The 17,197-nt window shown below is 46.5% G+C and overlaps 2 protein-coding genes and 1 long non-coding RNA gene across 13 annotated transcripts in view; 1 reads left to right on the top strand and 2 right to left on the bottom strand.

Annotated features, from left to right (window-relative positions):
• The window catches only part of ADHFE1 (alcohol dehydrogenase iron containing 1), a 33,430-nt gene extending 26,130 nt beyond the window's left edge, over positions 1-7,300 (bottom strand). For 7 of the 11 annotated variants that reach the window (XR_009559502.1, XR_009559504.1, XR_009559503.1 and 4 more), the window contains exons 1-2: positions 7,187-7,300; positions 814-851 (exon numbers count right to left, since the gene is read on the bottom strand). Coding sequence is in view for 4 of the 11 variants with exons in the window: in XM_030859644.2 (XP_030715504.1) it covers positions 814-851; positions 7,187-7,242 (94 nt within the window). In the remaining 7 variants the exon portion in view is untranslated. Of the gene's footprint in view, positions 1-813; positions 852-3,325; positions 3,362-3,410; positions 3,465-7,186 lie in introns of those variants that run through there. The other 4 variants (XR_009559506.2, XR_009559505.1, XR_009559507.1 and 1 more) reach the window with 4 other exon arrangements.
• An 862-nt stretch (positions 7,301-8,162) lies between these two features.
• On the bottom strand, positions 8,163-10,419 carry RRS1 (ribosome biogenesis regulator 1 homolog). The gene has a single exon (XM_030859649.3). The coding sequence runs from the start codon at positions 10,316-10,318 to the stop codon at positions 9,221-9,223; it is 1,098 nt and encodes a 365-aa protein (XP_030715509.1). The 5' UTR covers positions 10,319-10,419; the 3' UTR covers positions 8,163-9,220.
• Positions 10,420-10,515: 96 nt separating this feature from the next.
• The window catches only part of LOC115854970 (uncharacterized), a 93,883-nt gene continuing 87,201 nt past the window's right edge, over positions 10,516-17,197 (top strand). Inside the window, exon 1 of the long non-coding RNA XR_009559652.1 lies at positions 10,516-10,652. This is a non-coding gene — a long non-coding RNA (uncharacterized lncRNA). The remainder of the gene's footprint in view (positions 10,653-17,197) is intronic.

The following is a 17,197-nucleotide window of genomic DNA, read 5'->3' as shown; positions in this document are numbered from 1 at the left end:
GCACGGCACGCTTCTGCTTAGTGGATGGCTGTTAATGACTTGCGGGGGGAGGTCCCTTGGCTGGTCCTGAAGGATGAGTCACTCTCTAGGCAGGAAAAAGCCCTCAGTTAGTTACTCTATCTGTCCTAATCCCAACAGGCTTCTTTGTGAGTTTCTGCTTAGGATCCTGTGTGGGCAGGCCCCTCCCTTCCATCCCTTACCACTGTTTAGATTTGACCTTTTCTCCTAAGAGGTGAAATCTGTTTTTGTGTCAGTATAATTCATGTGACATTCTGAGGACACGTTGAAGCTACAATGAGCTGCCCACTGCTCTGTGGACAATGGAGTTGGTAAGAATGAAGATGTTTGTAGGAACTGAAAACTTTTGTCATTTTTAATTATTAAGAAATAGAGTGTTATTTTAAAAATTGATCCAAGCAAGTTTTTTCCTTCTGGGAACCACATTGTTCTTCGGACTCTTCTTTGGGGATGTATTAGAACCTTTCAGAGATTTCATCTTGATTAATTCTGTTTGATGAGCTCAGACAACCCTAAAATCCTATTTGTGTCACCACTTTTAGCTTTGGCAAATAATTCTGTTTAAAATAGAAAGACATTGTAAATAGCATTAAATATATATTTGAGCCAAAAACATAATCAGTAGCATACATTCAGCTGAGATAGTATAATTAGAACTTCATACTACCAATTTCAAGTGAAAATTTTCACCAATCTTCCTATCACATGCCTTGATTCTCTTACTTTACACTTTGCCCAAATGTATTGCCAACAGTGGAAACTGAAATTGTGGCTAAGCACAAAATGTATTATTACCTTGGGAGTAAGTATGAGAATGACTTGGGCACTGGCATCTAGGGAAACGAAAAGAAAAAGTAGCGTGAAACCAGAAAACCAGAATATAAGAAGCCTTAAAGTAACACACATTGCATTCTGGTCTTAAGAGGCTATCAGAGTAGTAGCTACAGCAAACACCCCACGACAGAAAAAGCCAGAAATCACCATGGACAAAAAGTTGACTCGGAGTCTTTCTAGCATTGTAGGATCGTTCTTCCACTTATTTCTCAAGCTATAGTTAAATGCGGGGAGCTGGGATGAGCGCTCTGGGGCTACAGGAAGGTGTAAGGGAGGGTGCCCCGTCCCCGTCCCCACCGGCAGGCCAGGTGAGGACCCGGGACAGGCGCTGGACTCCCTCCGGCATCGCCTGAGGGCCTCTCCGGCCGGGCACCCGAGGCCTCGCTGCGCGCTCTCCCAAAAGACTTCTGTCCGCTTCCTGGCTTCATCGGGTTGATTCCCGGCAGCCGCTGCCGCCTCGGGACCTACATGGACGCAGCAACTCGCAAACCCATTCTGGCGACTCCGGGGGACGTGAGGAACCGGCGCGGAGAGCTATAGGACTGAGGCCTTGGCTCTTTGCTGGCTGTCCACTGGAGACTGCCCTCAGTTCCTAGACGGCACCTGGAATTCCTGGGCCAGCAAGGCCACTTACTTCATCAGGTCAGCAAGGAGAGTCTCCAGAGCGAACCTGCTAGCAAGGTGGAATCTCATATAACGCAAGGCGCACACAGAGGAAGATCACGTGAAGGCACAGAGAGAAGACGGCCGTCTACAAGCCAAGGAGAGAGACCTCAGAAGAAACCAACCCTGCTGACACCTTGATCTCAGACTTCTAGCCTCCGGATTTGTGGAAAAATAAATTTCTATTGTTTAAGCCCTCAAAAAGATGGGGTCTTAGCTCTTCCTAGGTTAGGAGCTTTGGCCAAATTGACCCAGTGTTAACTACTCGCACCTCATCTCCCCATCCTTCTCCCGCGGAACTTTCCGTGTTATTTTCCCGTTGTCTTCAGGGTGTTTCGTCTTTCTTCCAGCAGGCTTTGGGCCGTTTCCTCCGGAAGCCCTCAGTGGGCCTGCAGGCCACCCTGGTCATCACCTCGCGTCTCCGTCCCTTCTCGGCTCCGCCTGCTCGGCCCCTCCCCGGCCCCACCCTCCGGGTCCGCATAAATTACTGTCACACCTACTGTCACATCTGTCACCTTCTCGCCGAATCCCTCACCCCGGCTCAGTTCTCAGTCCGCTCCTCTACGGATTTCCCACGCCCTCCTCTTTCGAGACTTTCCCTCCCTTGACCTCCGTATCCCTTCCTGTCCTGGTCGCCTCCGATTTCTTGGACGGTCTCTTCTCCGGCTTCTCTTCCTGCTGTTCGCCATCCGACTGAGCCTCGCAAAAGGGTTTATGTTTCTCTCTATTGCCCAGGGGACCCTGTCCCGGTGAGTCCAGTAGGTACGTGCGTGCATACCACCCCCCTGCCCCCGGCCTGCAAACTTAGAATGAACACATCTGAGAGGGGACAGGGGGAAGGAAGGAAAAGGGTTAAACTCACTGACGGTCAAGATCTCAAAAACTGAATTAAGTGAAAACGGGCGTGGGCGGGTGTGAGCGCCACCATGAGCCGAGGCTGCCATCTGGTGGGCACGGCTGAGAACGCCACGTGGAATTGTTTCCCAAGAGCATCCCGGCGGGTCTGAGCCATTTGCCGGCTCCCGCAGGAACACCGGCATTAGGCAAGGCCCTGGCGTTGTCCTTCACAAGGCACTACTTTCGAGGTCTTTCCCTGCTTTACGCCCCTCCAGGACAAAAAAAGAGACTCAAAGGGAAGGAAAAATCCAAACTTGAAGCTATCCAACACGAAGGACTGTGGGAGCACCCATCCCCCCTTCTCTTTTTATTATATATATTTCAAGTTTTCAGGCTACCTCACTCAATTCATCATTCTTACTCCTTAGTTGTGGTCTGAATCCCACCCCCTCTTGCTGTCTTGGGACCTCCATCTGTTCTGTACGTCCTAGCCTCTTCCCCCTTACTTGATCCTTGTCATCATATTTAAGAGTTTCATGCTTAAAACTCTCAACTTCTTAACCCCTCCGGCTGGTTCTCTCCTCCTCGCCTACATCCACTGACTCCATTTCCTTTTCTCCCACCCATCCTTGAGCCCCTGAAATCCGCAGGGTTAGAGCGAGGCTCTTATCTACCCACCATCTGGCTCTGGCACCATTATTCTGGCTTCCCTCCTGGTATTATTAATAAACTGGCCACACTCTTAGCAAAGGCCAACCTCTCCCCTGTGCACTAAACGTCAAGCATCACTACCAACAGTTCTTCCTTTCCTCTCCTGCGTCATCAAAATCTCCCTGCCCCCAAATCTGATCCATCAGTAGGAAAATGTTGACTTCCGCATATTATATCAACCATCAACCAACAACTTCCTCTTGTCCCCCTTCCCTTTCCCACTGTTGCCCCCGCCTCCCCCCTTCCCTTCAGCCAACTACACCTGCTCTCTCCAGTTTCTCTTCTCCCATTCTCTCTGGAATATCTTCCAATGAGCCTTTGCCCCATGTCTCCACTGACAAACTTACCTGGTCGCTAAGGCCCTCCTCTCGGTGCTAATACACCACTCAGTTCTCAGTTCAGACCTGTCATTTGCATCCTCCCGTTCACTCCCTCCTCCCTGGAAATACTTCCTTCCCTTGGTTTCCAGGACACAGTTCCCTGGTTTTCTTCTTACTGCACTGCCTGCTCCTGGCCTAGTTTCTTTTCATGCTCTTGACTCTAAATGCTGGAGGGTCCCAGTGTTCAGCCCGTAGATCCTTCTCTTTTCTTACCACACTCACTCACTCCCTGAGTGACCTCACCTGGTCTCATGGCCTTGATCACCTTCTATGTTGATGACTCCCACTTTACTCTTTCTGTTTAGACTTCTCTCCTGAACTCCAGAATCAACTTCCTACTCGACATCGTCACTTGAATGTCTATTAGGCGTCTCACATTGTCCCTAAGACTCAGCTCCTGGTCTTCCCCTCAAAGCCTCTTCCTTATCCCAGCTTAATGACAACTTCAACTTTGGTTGTTTAGGCCAAAAACCTTAGGGTCATCCTTGGCCACCCTGACATGCCCACCGTGTCTCTGGCCTCATCTCCTTCTCGCTCAGTCTGATCCAGACACCTTGTTCTGAAACCATGCCAGGCATGCTCCAACTCCAGATACGTCCCCAGAGAGCCACGTGGTTTGCAACAGTTACTTCCCCGGTGAGTGTGCTGAGCTGAGCCCAAAAGCTGTTCCGGTCCTAATCCCTGGACCCTGTCAATATTACTTTGTGTGGCAAGAGGGACTCTGCAGATGTGTTAAGGATCTTGAGATGGAGAGATTATCCTGGATCATCTGAGTGGGCCCTAAAGGTAATCACAGTGTCCTTCTAAGAAAGAGGCAGAGGGAGATTTGACACAGAAGGCGGCAATGTGACCGCTGAAGCGAGATGCTACGTTGCTGGCTATGAAGATGGAGGAAGGGGCCACCAGAAAAGGAATGCAGGCGTTGTAGCTCTAGAAGTTGTTAAAAGCAAGGTAATGGACTCTGCCCTAGAGCCTCTGAAGGGAATGTGGCCCTGCCGACACCTTGATTTGGGCCCAGGAAAACTGATTTTGGACTTCTGAACTTCAGAACTGTAAGATAATAAATGTGTGTTGTTTTAAGCCACTAAGTTCATGGTAATTGGTTACAGCAGCCACAGGAAACTGTAAGTAGTTGAGGTTTTCTCTGTCTTTAAAATTGCATCCTCTCCTCCAACACCCCATCCCCCTTTGCTTTCTCTTTCTTTTTAGTACCTAGCTGCATCAAATATACTCTAAGTTTTACTTACTAGTTTATTGTTTATTATCTGCCCTGCCTGACCCCACCGACCCCCCCCCCCCACCACCACACACACACTTAAGTCCCATGGATGTTAGGCTGCTTGGTTCCCTGCGGTACCCTGGGGATGAGAGCACTGCAAACTGTCCTTCCCTCCTTCCCTTCCTTCCTCTCACCTCTTTGGTCACCCCTCCTATCCTTTAATGCTGGTTCCTTTTCCAGCAGTCAGAGTGCAAAGCATGTGCAAATCCAAGTGCCTAAAGAGGCCAGCAGGTAATGGAAATGAGGCCAGAGCAGCTGGCTGTCAGCACAGCTGCTGTGTGTGTGGACTGAGTGGTGGGCTGCCCTGGGGTGGAGGGACTTGTCTCTCAGGAAGATGGAGTGCTGCCCTGTCCAAAGCAGGTGGGCACAGCTTTACCTCAGCTCTGGCAGACTTTCCCCGGGCAAAACGTGGGCCCAATGATACCATTTCTCAATTTCCCAAGATTTTTACCTGCAATCTCTCACTTTCTACATGGGATTAAAAAAAAAAAATGCAAAGAACAAAGCACCACACAGTGCTGCTCCGCAGGACTTCATCCTCAGCCCTTTTCTTCTAGGAATACAGTTTGTCAAGGCCTTTGCTTCTACATCCATGGTGTCAACTGCTCTCTCTATATGGGTGTGTTTCCAACTCGCTCCCGAGCTCCAGAACAATGTATTCAATTACCTGCTCGGGGTCTTCACCTGGATGTACGTGAGGCATGTCCAACTCAAAATGATTATCATCTTCCTCCTAAAGTTTACAGTCCCTACGTTGGTAAATGGCCCCACTGTTTACCGATGCCCCAGCCAGAAAATTCCACTTCTCCTGTCTCACTAATCAGACACAAAATCCTGCTGATTCTAACCAATTTTTCTTACATCTCCATCTCTCTTACATCTACCCTCTTGTACCAACTGCCGCTCCTTGGTGCCTTTTAGCTGGAGCCTGACAATTACCTCCAGTCTTTCCTCTCACTGCCACCAGAAAGCTTCAGCTTAATTCTAATCATGCCACCCTCCTTTGCATGCAGCTATTCCAAAAACACGTTCTACGTGACACTGGTTCCAAGGGATATGAATGGGGTTGCTTGATAAAGAGTTCTGTGATGACACAGGTTTAGAACAAAGAGTTTAAATACAGCTAAACTTTTTGTTTCTTTTCTTCCCTGCAGGAGCTCTCAGTGTCCTTCGTGTGCTGACGTATATCCTGACTCTCCACAGGGTGATGCAGCATTTGGTTAGTTTCGCAAACTTATCTGGCCATGGGATTCTTTTTTCATGGGGCATCTCAAAGAGTATGTTTCACAGTGAGGACTATTGCTTCAACAGCTTTCTGTTATCTACAGGACACAATTAAAATTCCTTAGCATAGGACTGAGAACAAGGATAGTGAAGCCAGAACACCTGGGTCCAGATTATGGGTGTGCCACTTGCTTAGTGTATGACACTGGGCAAATTATTTTTCTCCATGCCTTTATTTCTTTGTCTGTAATAGAAGGATAATAATACAGCTTGGCATAGCGTTGTTGTAAGGATTAGAGTTATTAGTAGTAGTACATGTAAAGTGTGTAGGACAGTGCCCTGTGCTTGGTAAGTGCCCAGTAAATTTGGCTATTTTCTAATTCATGGTCTTTCGCCATCTGTTTTTTCTTTCCTCACGTCCTCCTATCATGGTAGGTCCAGTCTTTAGCTACTTTTAGATCCTGGAACTACGGCTTTTGTCTCTGGTGTTGCTCTTCCCTTTGCCTGAAATTCCTCTCTAGTCCCCTCCTTTCCCCCTATTTATCTCCACCTGTTAGCTCATTTTTTCCCCCCTGTGTTCCCAGGCGGACTTGTGCACCTGCACATTCAACAAGTATTTATCAGGCAGCTACTATGTACCCGGCATTTCTGGAGGGCGAGTCAGACGTGTCATAACGTTTAATACCCTGACTGTCCTGTACATGCCAGGGAGTCAAGCTCCTGGTGATTTCTCTCATCCCTCTCTCTTCTACGCCCTCTGTCCGCTGCATTCTGCAGAGGCCCGTTTCACTCCTGTCCGCTCATGCAATTCCCTGCTAGACTTTGCTGCAGTCTTTCGTCTTTGTATCCCCGGCACCTAGAATAGTTTTGGGCACATTACATACACCCGATACATATGTGTTGATTGGATACATGCATTTCTCTGGGTCACTGTTCCAAGCTCTCCGCTGCCTGCTCAGATCTGGGACCAGGCGCTCTCCTCTCTGGGCCTTACTTTCCTAAACCGCAGATCAGGCAGAGGAAAAGCAGCCTATCGCGCCGCGCTTGGCCGTCTGGCTGCTTAGCTGCTTGGCAGACAGCGCCGTCCAGGCCGCCGCGCACTGCGGTACCCGGTCCCCAAATTCTCGAAAGTGACACGAGGAAGAACGTGCCGGCCCGGGCGAGTTGCTCCCCGGGGGCTGCGTGGGCTCGGCCGCACCCTCCGATCCCCTGCCCGCCAGCCCGCGCCGCCCGCACTCACGTTGCGCGTTGCAGTTGCCTCAGCAAGTGCGCTACCCTGTCGCGAGCAGCGGCCATGGCTGTGCGGAGTGCTTCTCTCCGCGGCCCCGCCCCCTCCTCCGCCGGCCAATCCCGGCCGCCGCCTCTCCTCCGCCCACCCGCGCCGCGGTCTCCGGCCCCAGCGACAGCCCTTGGCAGAGGACCATTTTCCCACCAGTCGGAACTACGACTGCCCCAGCTGCAAAGTCTCACCATCCACCTTTGAAATTGCCACACAGGTAACTGCTCCGTAGGGATTTGGGGTACTTTCCTATGTCTCTATATAAACTATGTCACAAGTTGGGGACGAGGGGAAAGGGAGAAACAAGGGCATTCTTTTTCCACTCTGACTGCTATTTTGGCTTCTCAGAGTATTTTCAGAATAAATTAAGACACTGCATTTAAATTTGTTTTAACGGTAAACAAGAACTTTGCAAAAAGCCCTAGGGTCTTTTTTTTTTTTTTACAAGGCCAGTATTGTGTCCAACTGCTAGATCAAGTCACAAAACAAAAGCCAGAAAAATTCCCAAACAAAACAGTAACAAAAACAAAAAATCCCAGACAGTTGAGAAGAATTTAAAAGGTGTTAAATGGTCTATGAATGGTTTGGCTTTTGATTAAGTTGTTCGGGATACCATTAAATGGTTTTATCAGTAGTTAAGTTTCCACGGTTATGTGGGAAGGGAGGGCCAGGGTTTAGCAGCTCCAAGTTTCCAGGTCCCAGTGGAAACAATGATCAATGATGGCAGAGTTAACTTTATCACAAAGTATTTTAAGACAGTAACAACTGAACATCTGTGTTTTAGTAACCTATTATGAAATCTGAATTAATCTTTTCTTTCATAGCAATTTCTAAAAGTAACAAAGATGAGACAACAGTGAAAAAATGAGAGACAAACGATCTCAATTTTAATTTCCTATCAATTGTCAGACCAAAAAGCAAGAGTAGAGTGGCTCCTCAGACCTATAACAGCAGCAAAAAAGCACTACCCCCCCCCATTCTAGATGTACTATGAATCCTTTTCAGGAGATATGTATTTTTACGAAGATGAGTTACTGATATCAATTAGGGAAAGAGACCCAGAATAGCTGTAAACATTTCACCTCCTAATCAAACCAGCTCAGGTTAAATTTGACAAATGAATCAAAAGATAATGTTCCAAGTAAGGACTTTGTGAGTTTCTTTCTCTCTTCCCCAAAGAGACCTACTTGAAGCTTTAAAAAAACTGGGGACATAAACGTTGATAAAGATTTAAGTATAAAATTAGGATTAATGAGGATTATTACTATTATTTAGTGAAGCCCCAATTTATCATTTACAGCAAATTAATGTTTTCAGTGTTGAAAGAGGCACCAGTTGTACTACACTTTCAATATTATATCTGATACCAAAAGAAGTATGAGCTTTTCTAATAAAAGTGGTCTCACTGAAATCATAATTTAGCTATGTTTTCTAGAAAGTAAATGAAAGTAATCTGTGCCAGGTATCCAGGTCACAAGCTTTACTTAAGATTTGTACCAGTAGCCAAAAAGTTAAAAGCAACATTACATAAGACACTTTTATTAAATAACCTTTACAACCATTCTGAAAATGTAACCTTTCTGTCCCTCTCCTTTGATAAATACACAAGCTTGTTATCAAAATGATGCAGATACCAATCTATTAAAAGTCTCTGAAATATGACCAGCTCTCTCCCTTACACCCCATCCAAAGTTTAAAGAGAGAGAGAAAAAAAATGGCTGTTTAAAAACAGAACTCACTCCTAGTTTCCACAAATTCTTTACAATTCGTATGTCCTTAAATACATCCTTTAATCTCCAGCAAAAGTTTTGGCTGTGGGAAATGCATTAATTTGTCGAATCAAACATTTACAACCATCTTCAGAGGAGGGCAAGCCTAGCCCTTTAACCTGAAGCTCGATGCAGGCAGCGGCCCCATCTTCTGTATCCCCCTACTGTACCTAGAACTTAACATTAAGTACAGTTCTTGGTTTACAAGCAGGTCCGAGGGTGAAATTTACTTCCTCCTCTTTCCTCCTTGGTGTTGCCCTCCTTTTCTCTTGCCACTCAAGCCAGGCCGCCCGGAATTCATCTTGCCTCCCAAGCCCCCTTTCCTCTTCCCTCCTTGGCTGGGCGGGCCCCCTTTCCTCTTACCCCCGGGACCCTGTCGGCCCCCCTTTCTCTTGCCCTTCTGACTCATTTTCCTCCTCTTAGCCGCCTCTTCCTGGTCCTCCTCCCTCATCTGCTTATTGGTGGCTCTCGTAACGTCCAACTGAGGCTTCTTGCTGTTCATTATTCGCAGCATCTCCAACTGGCTGTTTTTCTCGGCTGCAAAGTCCCCGAAAAGAGGCTGAAACTTCCTCTTCTTTCCAGAGCCCCGGGGCGCCTTCTCCTTGGGCAGGCGCTCCTGGAAGCGCCCCACAGAGGCGGTGGAGACCCTGGCCACCTGCACGGCGCGGCCAAGCTCCTCCTTACTCTGGTGTCCGGTAGGGTGCATGCCGGCCGCGCTAGGCAGCCGCAACTTGTGCGCGCGGGCCAGGTTACGCAGCCGGTTCAGCTCGTTCTTGGCCACCCGTTCCTTCTTAGCCTGAATCCGCTTGGCGAACTGGTCCTCCATGGGGTCGGCATTCCCGGGCACCTCGATCAACCATTCCTTGGTGTCGTCGCGGGCCCGCTGGTAGCCCCAGCGGCGGCGCCACTGGCCGCTCCCCTCGTCCCACACCAGATTGGTCTTCTTCTTGGGACGGATGCCCTTGAGGCGCGCAAACTGCTGCCAGCGTGTAAGCGGCCGCGGCCGGGGCACAGGCTTCTCGCGCGGCAGACGAGTGGTGGGCTCCGGCAGCCGCGCCACCAGAGCCTCCTCCACACGATCGGTGGGCAGCTGCCACAGCTGGTTGATGAGCAGCTGCGTGTTGTCCCGCGCCAGGGCCCGCAGCTCGGCCTCCTGCGTGGGTCCCGCGTGCCGCAGCCCGGTCGGAGGGTTCCGGTCCGAGGCCAGCAGGTTACCCAGGTCGAACTCCAGCTCCAGTTCCTTGTGCACCGTGATGCGCTGCAGCTTCTCTGCCTCGTCCCGCTCCGCCTTTGCCAGCAGCTCCTCCACGCTCTGACCCTCCATGGCTCCGGCTCGGCTCTCTCTCTCTAGAAGACAGTTGCAATCACTTCTCTGCCAGCTAGGTTCAAGCCCCGGCGCTACTACCACGTGCGGTCGCCCAGACGCTCGTCCCGGAAGAGAAAACTCCGCTTCCGGGACACCCGGAAGGGACTCACAATGCCGGCGACCCAAGGGAAGGCCGGCAGAGGGCGGTGTTGGAGAGCAAATGGGATTAGAGGCGGCCCTCGGGCTCGAGACCGGATGTAGGCGGAGTAGGCGCGCGGAGCCCAGCCTGCGGTGCATGTTTTGGGGGCCGCAGATTAAGGGGGTCCCGGAGCAACTGTGTTACAGTTTAAGTGTAAGTCAGTTCACAAGATGTTTAGCCAATCAGCTCTTCTTAGGACCTGACAAATTATTTTTCTCTAGAGCCCTGACTTGTTCATGGGGGTCCGGGTTGTGGGCCGAGAAAGACACTTCCCACAGATGTACGTAAAGCTACGTGTAGACGAGGGCTTGGTTTGTTTGGGGAGTGAGCGGACCTGGCAGTTAGACCGCCCTGAGTGGATGAGCTGATATCTGGTCCCCGGAACCCTGGGCCGCATCCTCTGCTGGCTTGTGGCAAAAGAGCGCCGGGCTCTGCCGCGAGACTGCCTGGATTCCGACCTTGACTGCACTAGTGTTTGACCTTAAGCTGTTTAACTTCTTTGGGCCTATTTTAAAACCTGTACGATGGGGATACTAATAGTACCTGCCTCTTAGGGCTGGCATGAAGATAAATGAGTTAATATGCTCCCAAGGGAGCTTACACAGAGGTCTGGAGCCTATGAGTGCTCAGTAAATGTGAGCTAAGTACCAATTATTATTTAATCTTCATAATGGCTCTGGGAGCTGTGCTGAAAAGGCAGTCTTATACAGTGATTAAGCACCAGGTTCTTGAATCAAACTCCTAGAATAAGATCTGGATTTATTGTGTCCACATTGGACAGGTGGTTTAACTTAAGTCCTATTCATAAGTTGATAAATTTGAAGCATTAGTTCCTGGTACCTAGTAAGCACCATATTCCAAAGGCAGGCTCAGTAAAATGACTTGTCTAAGATTTTACAACTAGGAAGTGTGGGAGCAGGAGTTATCTTAACTGTGATTTTAAGACTACATACATATTATCTGCAATGTCTTCTAGGCTCTTCATGCTGGAAAAGTGTGGTCTGTCGACCAGCAGTATAGCATCACCTGGGAACTCGTTAGAGATGCAGAATCTGTGGCCTCATTACATCTGGCCTCAGATGTAATGATTCAAAACCTTCATTTTAACAAAATATCGAGGTGATGAATATGTACAGTCCAGTGTAGGAGGCACTGATGATTGTGTGGTTTATAGGATTTGTTTTCCTTTAATGGGAAGTTGGGATTAGTGAAGAAGGGGTTAGCTGGAGAATTAATCCATAGAAATGGACATAATAGCCGTTAGTTAGGAAATAGATTCAGTTGAGTGTCAGCTAGAGAGGGCTTTAGGTACAGCCCCACCTATCACACCTGCCCCCCTGAGTTTGGTCTCTTCTTGAGCTCATTGGCTTTCCTCAGCTCTCCTTTGTTCATTCACTCATCAAACATTTAGTGAGCACATTTTATGCCTCAGGAATTGGGCTCTAATATTCTTTCTTCCTCTTTTCTAAAAGCATTTTAAGATTTGCTGGGGTTTTTCTGAGCCTTTGTTTTAATGCTCAACACCAAGTTTTTAATACCAGTCATCCCATGGGGCCAAGGCCAGGTCAAAGGTCATGTTAGGTAACTTCCTTGACCCTTAAAGCGTTTGGGATTTGCCATAGGAGAGTGTTAAGGACACTGATATGGCTGTTCTGGGCTTGGCTTAGCTTCTGATCCATTCATTCATTTAACAAACATTTGAATGACTACCATGTTTGAGACACTAGATACAAAGATTAACGAGACCTTATGGAACAGTGGGGAAGAAAGAAAGGTTAAGAGAAATTTACAATATGGCATGGTTGGGCCTTAAATAGGAAGTACAGCTGTGTAGAATTTAGCTCCTTTGTCAATCTTCTGAGTTAGGGAAAAGAAAGAGCAGATGTCGATAGGCGTTGAATGGTATTCTCACTGGATGAAATGCTATTTGGTTCAAATCATATAGGTCAGCTCTTAACCGAACTTTAATTGTTTTATGCTCAAGTGTTTCTTTATAATCCAAGTTGATTTTAATTTCCTTGATGACCAGAGACTGATTTTTACTTCCACTTTGCTGAGTATAGTGCTGGATACATAATAGGTGTTCAGTACATGATTGCTTGAAAGAATAAGCCTAATTTCTAAATTAAAAAGGGATTAATGTTGGCTGTTAGATTCAAGGTGAGCAAAACTGGTAAGACCAGGATTGGGGCTTTAAAAAATACCTTATTGAGGCAGATAGGTATGTGGTAGTCTCCAGCTTGCATTTGTATCATCTTTATGCTGGGCAAGATTGTGCAGTGTTAAGAAAAAGAGAGCTTACCAGGGATGTGCAGATATATGTGAGTATACTATAACAGTACGGCAAAGGGTTGTAAATATTGTCATTTCCTTTTGTTGGTTTTCCCTTTGTCTTTCTTCCTTTGTCCCATATTGCAGATAGATCCCCAGTTTGGTCATCAGACCCCACTTCTTTTCTCTTTATACCTGCTCTCTATGCCATTTCATCCACTCTCATTGTGTCAGCTGCCACTTCTGTGCAGATGATTCTTAGAGGTACATCTTTCTCCCTTTCCTTTTCAGAGCACTGGACTCAAATCTCCAACCACCTGCTGGGCTCTTCTACCATACTCTAAATTCAATGTGTCTAAGACTACATAACACATCATCTTCCTGAAAATTTGCTTCTTCCATCATCCATCCACCTTTTTTCCCCTCCAACAAATGTTTATAGAAGGTTTTTCATGGCCAAGGCACTGTGCTGGGCGTTGGGAATACAACGGTTAGTAAAAACAGGCTCCGTTGATGTAATCATCCATTCTAGTCTAGCAAGGCTTGAACCTATGATGTCATCCTTGGCTTTTCTCTTCCCATCTCTAAATTCAGTTGGTCTAAAAGTCCTATTAAATTTGTTTCTGTATTGTTCCTTTCTCATTCCCACTACCGTGACCTCACCCCTAGACTGGGCCTCTTTTGTCTACTTCTCCCAGTACTCTCTCCACTCTGCTCCTGCCCCTGGCTTCCAGCTGCGTGCAGCCAGAGGAGGCAGTGACAGAAGATCAGAGGATGTGAAGAGGGAGAGGTGAGGGCATGTTTGTCCCTAGCCCTCTGTGGTTATTACTGTGGGTTGGCTGGTTCCTCTGAAAGGCCATAGCTCCAATCAGGCAGCTCTCTCCATGCAGCCACCCTCTCCCAGCTACTCTAATTATTCCCCTGGTTCTTGCAGGCCTCGGAGTGGTTATGGCTTTTGCCATTGTAGTCCTATCCTTTGTGAATTTCCTTAAGCCATGTCTACATCCTTGTAGTATTGCCTTTGTTGATCTTAAATTACCCAGCCTGACTGCTACCTGTTTTCTGCCAGGACCTTGACTGATACCTGGGGACCTATCCCTGGAACATCCTAAGAGTTTCCTTACTTCGTTCTCTCTTTGAGCTAGTCTAGAGGATTTATCTTCCACAGATCTGGCCAAATCACTCTTCTCCTCAAAAACTCCCTAGTTCTCTACCTTGTTCTTGGGCTTGGATATTTGTGATCTGGCCCCAAACTACTCACGTGGGATGACACTTCTCCTTATGCTTCTTTTCCAGATACTTCTTACCCACTCCTATTTTCCATCTTAGCTATTTTCTAGAGCCTTAAGAACTTTTCTTAAGAAAGGCAAAAATGAGGGACAGGACAGAAGAAGCAACAATTATGTTTTTGTAGCAATGTAACCTATAGGGAGATTCCCCTCCCCCCAACCGTGGGCAAGAAGGTTAAACATGTGAAAGTACTACCTTTCAGGTTCCCTCAAAACACAACTAGTTTGGTCAGTTAAACATTTTTGTAAGCACTTTCTTTCTTCATTCTTTTGATTAACTTAGATTTACTTTCTAAACATTTCTCAGTTGCCCCTTTTTGGTAAAGGAAATCATTAGGGTTGATTCGACCATTCTTTAATCCTGCTGTGAACATAGTTAATTTGAGTATTTTTGTCTAGGAAATCCAATGTTCCAGTAATTTGATAAAATAATAGAAAAGGACCCTTAAAACACTTACATTATTTCCACATGGTTCATTTTTAACTGATTTATAATTTAACTTGGAAGTACTTGAAGTGAAAATTTAATTTTGAAAATTTCTTAATCATAGATAAAAATCTGTGTATTCATGTGCTTCAGTTTTAGTCAGAAACCCATACACAAAATCTATTATTTCGTTTTAAAAAGGAAAAAGATGCAGCGCTAAGGTTTTGTGCGGTTAGTAGAGAAGCAGATTGAACATTGTACATTTGCCTAGAAGGAACTTTGGATTTGAGGGCAAAAAAAATGATGGTAGCATTTTAGAACTGACGTAAGTTGTTTTGTTCTCTGTAAAATACACAATGGTTGCACTTCAGAAAACGGCGTTTGCCAAAATCTTTTTTTTTTTTTTTTTTTTTTGCGGTACACGGGCCTCTCCCTGCTGTGGCCTCTCCCGTTGTGGAGCACTCCGCTCTGCGGACCAGGGCACGAACCCGTGTCCCCTGCATCGGCAGGCAGACTCTCAACCACTGTGCCACCAGGGAAGCCCTTGCCAAAATCTTAATCACCTGTGAGTTGAGCAAGCGGCACTGGCTGATGGTTCTCATTCCTGAGACTTCATCACCAAATCCCAAGGGAATGAAATTGGCTTTAGATTTAGAGTTCAATATAAAAATGAAAGCGTGATATACAAAGGAAAGCCGAAGGTCCAGAATTTTACGGATATTTGTACTTAGAATCCAATAACAGAAAAATTTAGATCCATTTATTAAATGATCATTTTCTATTCTGTTTTAACTTACAAAAGTAAAATTGCAATGAGTAAGAAATCTTTTTTTGTGTTTTTCTTAAGTCGATAAAATCTGAACAGTTTTTGTAAATGACTTGAAAGTAGATTTACTCCCAATTAGGCAACCGAGTCCTGAATGCCTTTCCCCTAAAGAAAGCAACTGCATCACCACACGGCCTTCAATTAGTCTTCGCAGTTATAGACCATGTGTGAACATATACCAATCTGCCAATCAAAATGTTCTTCTAAAAAAAAAAAAATGTTCTTCTAAATTTCCCACATGAGCAATATTAGGAATGAGCAGGGGGCTCTCCTCGTGGCTCAGTGGTTGAGAATCTGCCTGCCAAGGCAGGGGACACAGGTTCGAGCCCTGATCCGGGAAGATCCTACATGCCACAGAGCAGCTAAGCCTGTGCGCCACAACTACTGAGCCTGCGCGCTACTGAAGCCCGCATGCCTAGAGCCCATGCTCTGTAACAAGAGAAGCCACGGCAATGAGAAGCCGGCGCACCACAATGTAGGGTAGCCCCCGCTCTCTGCAACTAGAGAAAGCCGCGAAGACCCAACGCAGCCATAAATAAATAAATTTATTTTTAAGAAAAGAATGTGCAGGGAAGTTACCCCTATGCCAAATAAACATTAATTCTTGGCCCTCTTAACCAAAAATTGTTTCTAAACATTATTAACCCATTATTTTTTAGAACATGTCTGTGAAAAATGAAAACAACAGGTGGAAAACCTAAAAAGCATGACCCTATATATGGTAAATTCTGTAGCGTACACTTTTCTTTTTCTAGGTCTTTTTACTTGCCAAAGGAAGAGAGCCAAGGAAACGATCTCTGAGTGGCAAGTAGGTGTGTGACTCCATCCTTGTCAGCATCCCAAGAGTGCACTGCAGTCTAAGCCAGCTCCCTGGGCATTTGGTAATCCAGAAGATCCAGTTGCTTGTGGTGTGTGTACTCTCCCCTAAGGCCTAAGTAGGAGTTATTATTTAGAATGTATAAATAATGTTCCTGGCATTTTCCAGTATTTATTTCAATTGCCTCATTATACAAGATAGTGTGAATTTCAGCTGGGGAGGAAGCTGCCTTCTTATGGTGGTTCCTAGATTCCCTTCTCTGGAAAGCCTGTGGATTTCAAAGGAATCCATGGTTCAGGTCTCAGGCTTCAGTTTTTTCATCTGGAAAATGAAGGATTTTGACTAGGTGGCCTTTACGATTCATCTGTATGATCCTTTTCTTTTGTTAAAAAGTTATGCTCTTCAGATACTCCAATATTACTTTCTTAATAAAGTGCTTTCTCTCCTGGTTTTTGATTAAAGCTTTTGACTGATGTATCCATGTACAGACCTCCCCCTCTTCCTGAGTCATTTATCTCATTTCCTAGGCTGGTTGTATGACTCCACATAGTGAAACAGCTTCCTGTGTGCACAAGGAGACTGTGACTACAGATGTGCTAATCAGTTTTTAATAACGTGGAGGTTGATTATTGTGTTTTGTAGGTTATTCATGATGCTTTTCCTTTTTCTTTTTTTCTTGCTTACCGTTAAACTTCTTTGAGAATTGGAAGAAAGGGTAGAGAATGAGCAGAGTATAGATCATTTTACTATTTGTTAGTTGTTCTGGAAAAATTCTTGTAGGTAAGCAGATAGAAGCTTTTTTTTTTTTTTTTTGCGGTACGCGGGCCTCTCACTGTTGTGGCCTCTCCCGTTGCGGAGCACAGGCTCCAGACGCGTAGGCTCAGCGGCCATGGCTCACGGGCCTAGCTGCTCCGCGGCATATGGGATCTTCCCGGACCGGGCCACGAACCCGTGTCCCCTGCATCGTCAGGCAGGCTCTCAACCACTGCGCCACCAGGGAAGCCCCGATAGAAGCTATATTTTAAAATATTTATAAAGTCATGTCTGGGAATGAAAGATTATGGTGGA

This window comes from Globicephala melas, chromosome 17 (assembly GCF_963455315.2).
Source record: "Globicephala melas chromosome 17, mGloMel1.2, whole genome shotgun sequence".
Taxonomy (NCBI): Eukaryota; Metazoa; Chordata; class Mammalia; order Artiodactyla; family Delphinidae; genus Globicephala; species Globicephala melas.
The sequence above is the reverse complement of the archived record's forward strand: the minus strand, read 5'-3'. Positions and strand labels throughout refer to the sequence as shown.

Excerpts from the sequence above, each read along its gene's own strand:
- RRS1 (XM_030859649.3), bottom strand. The coding sequence starts at position 10,318 with ATGGAGGGTCAGAGCGTGGAGGAGCTGCTGGCAAAGGCGGAGCGGGAC.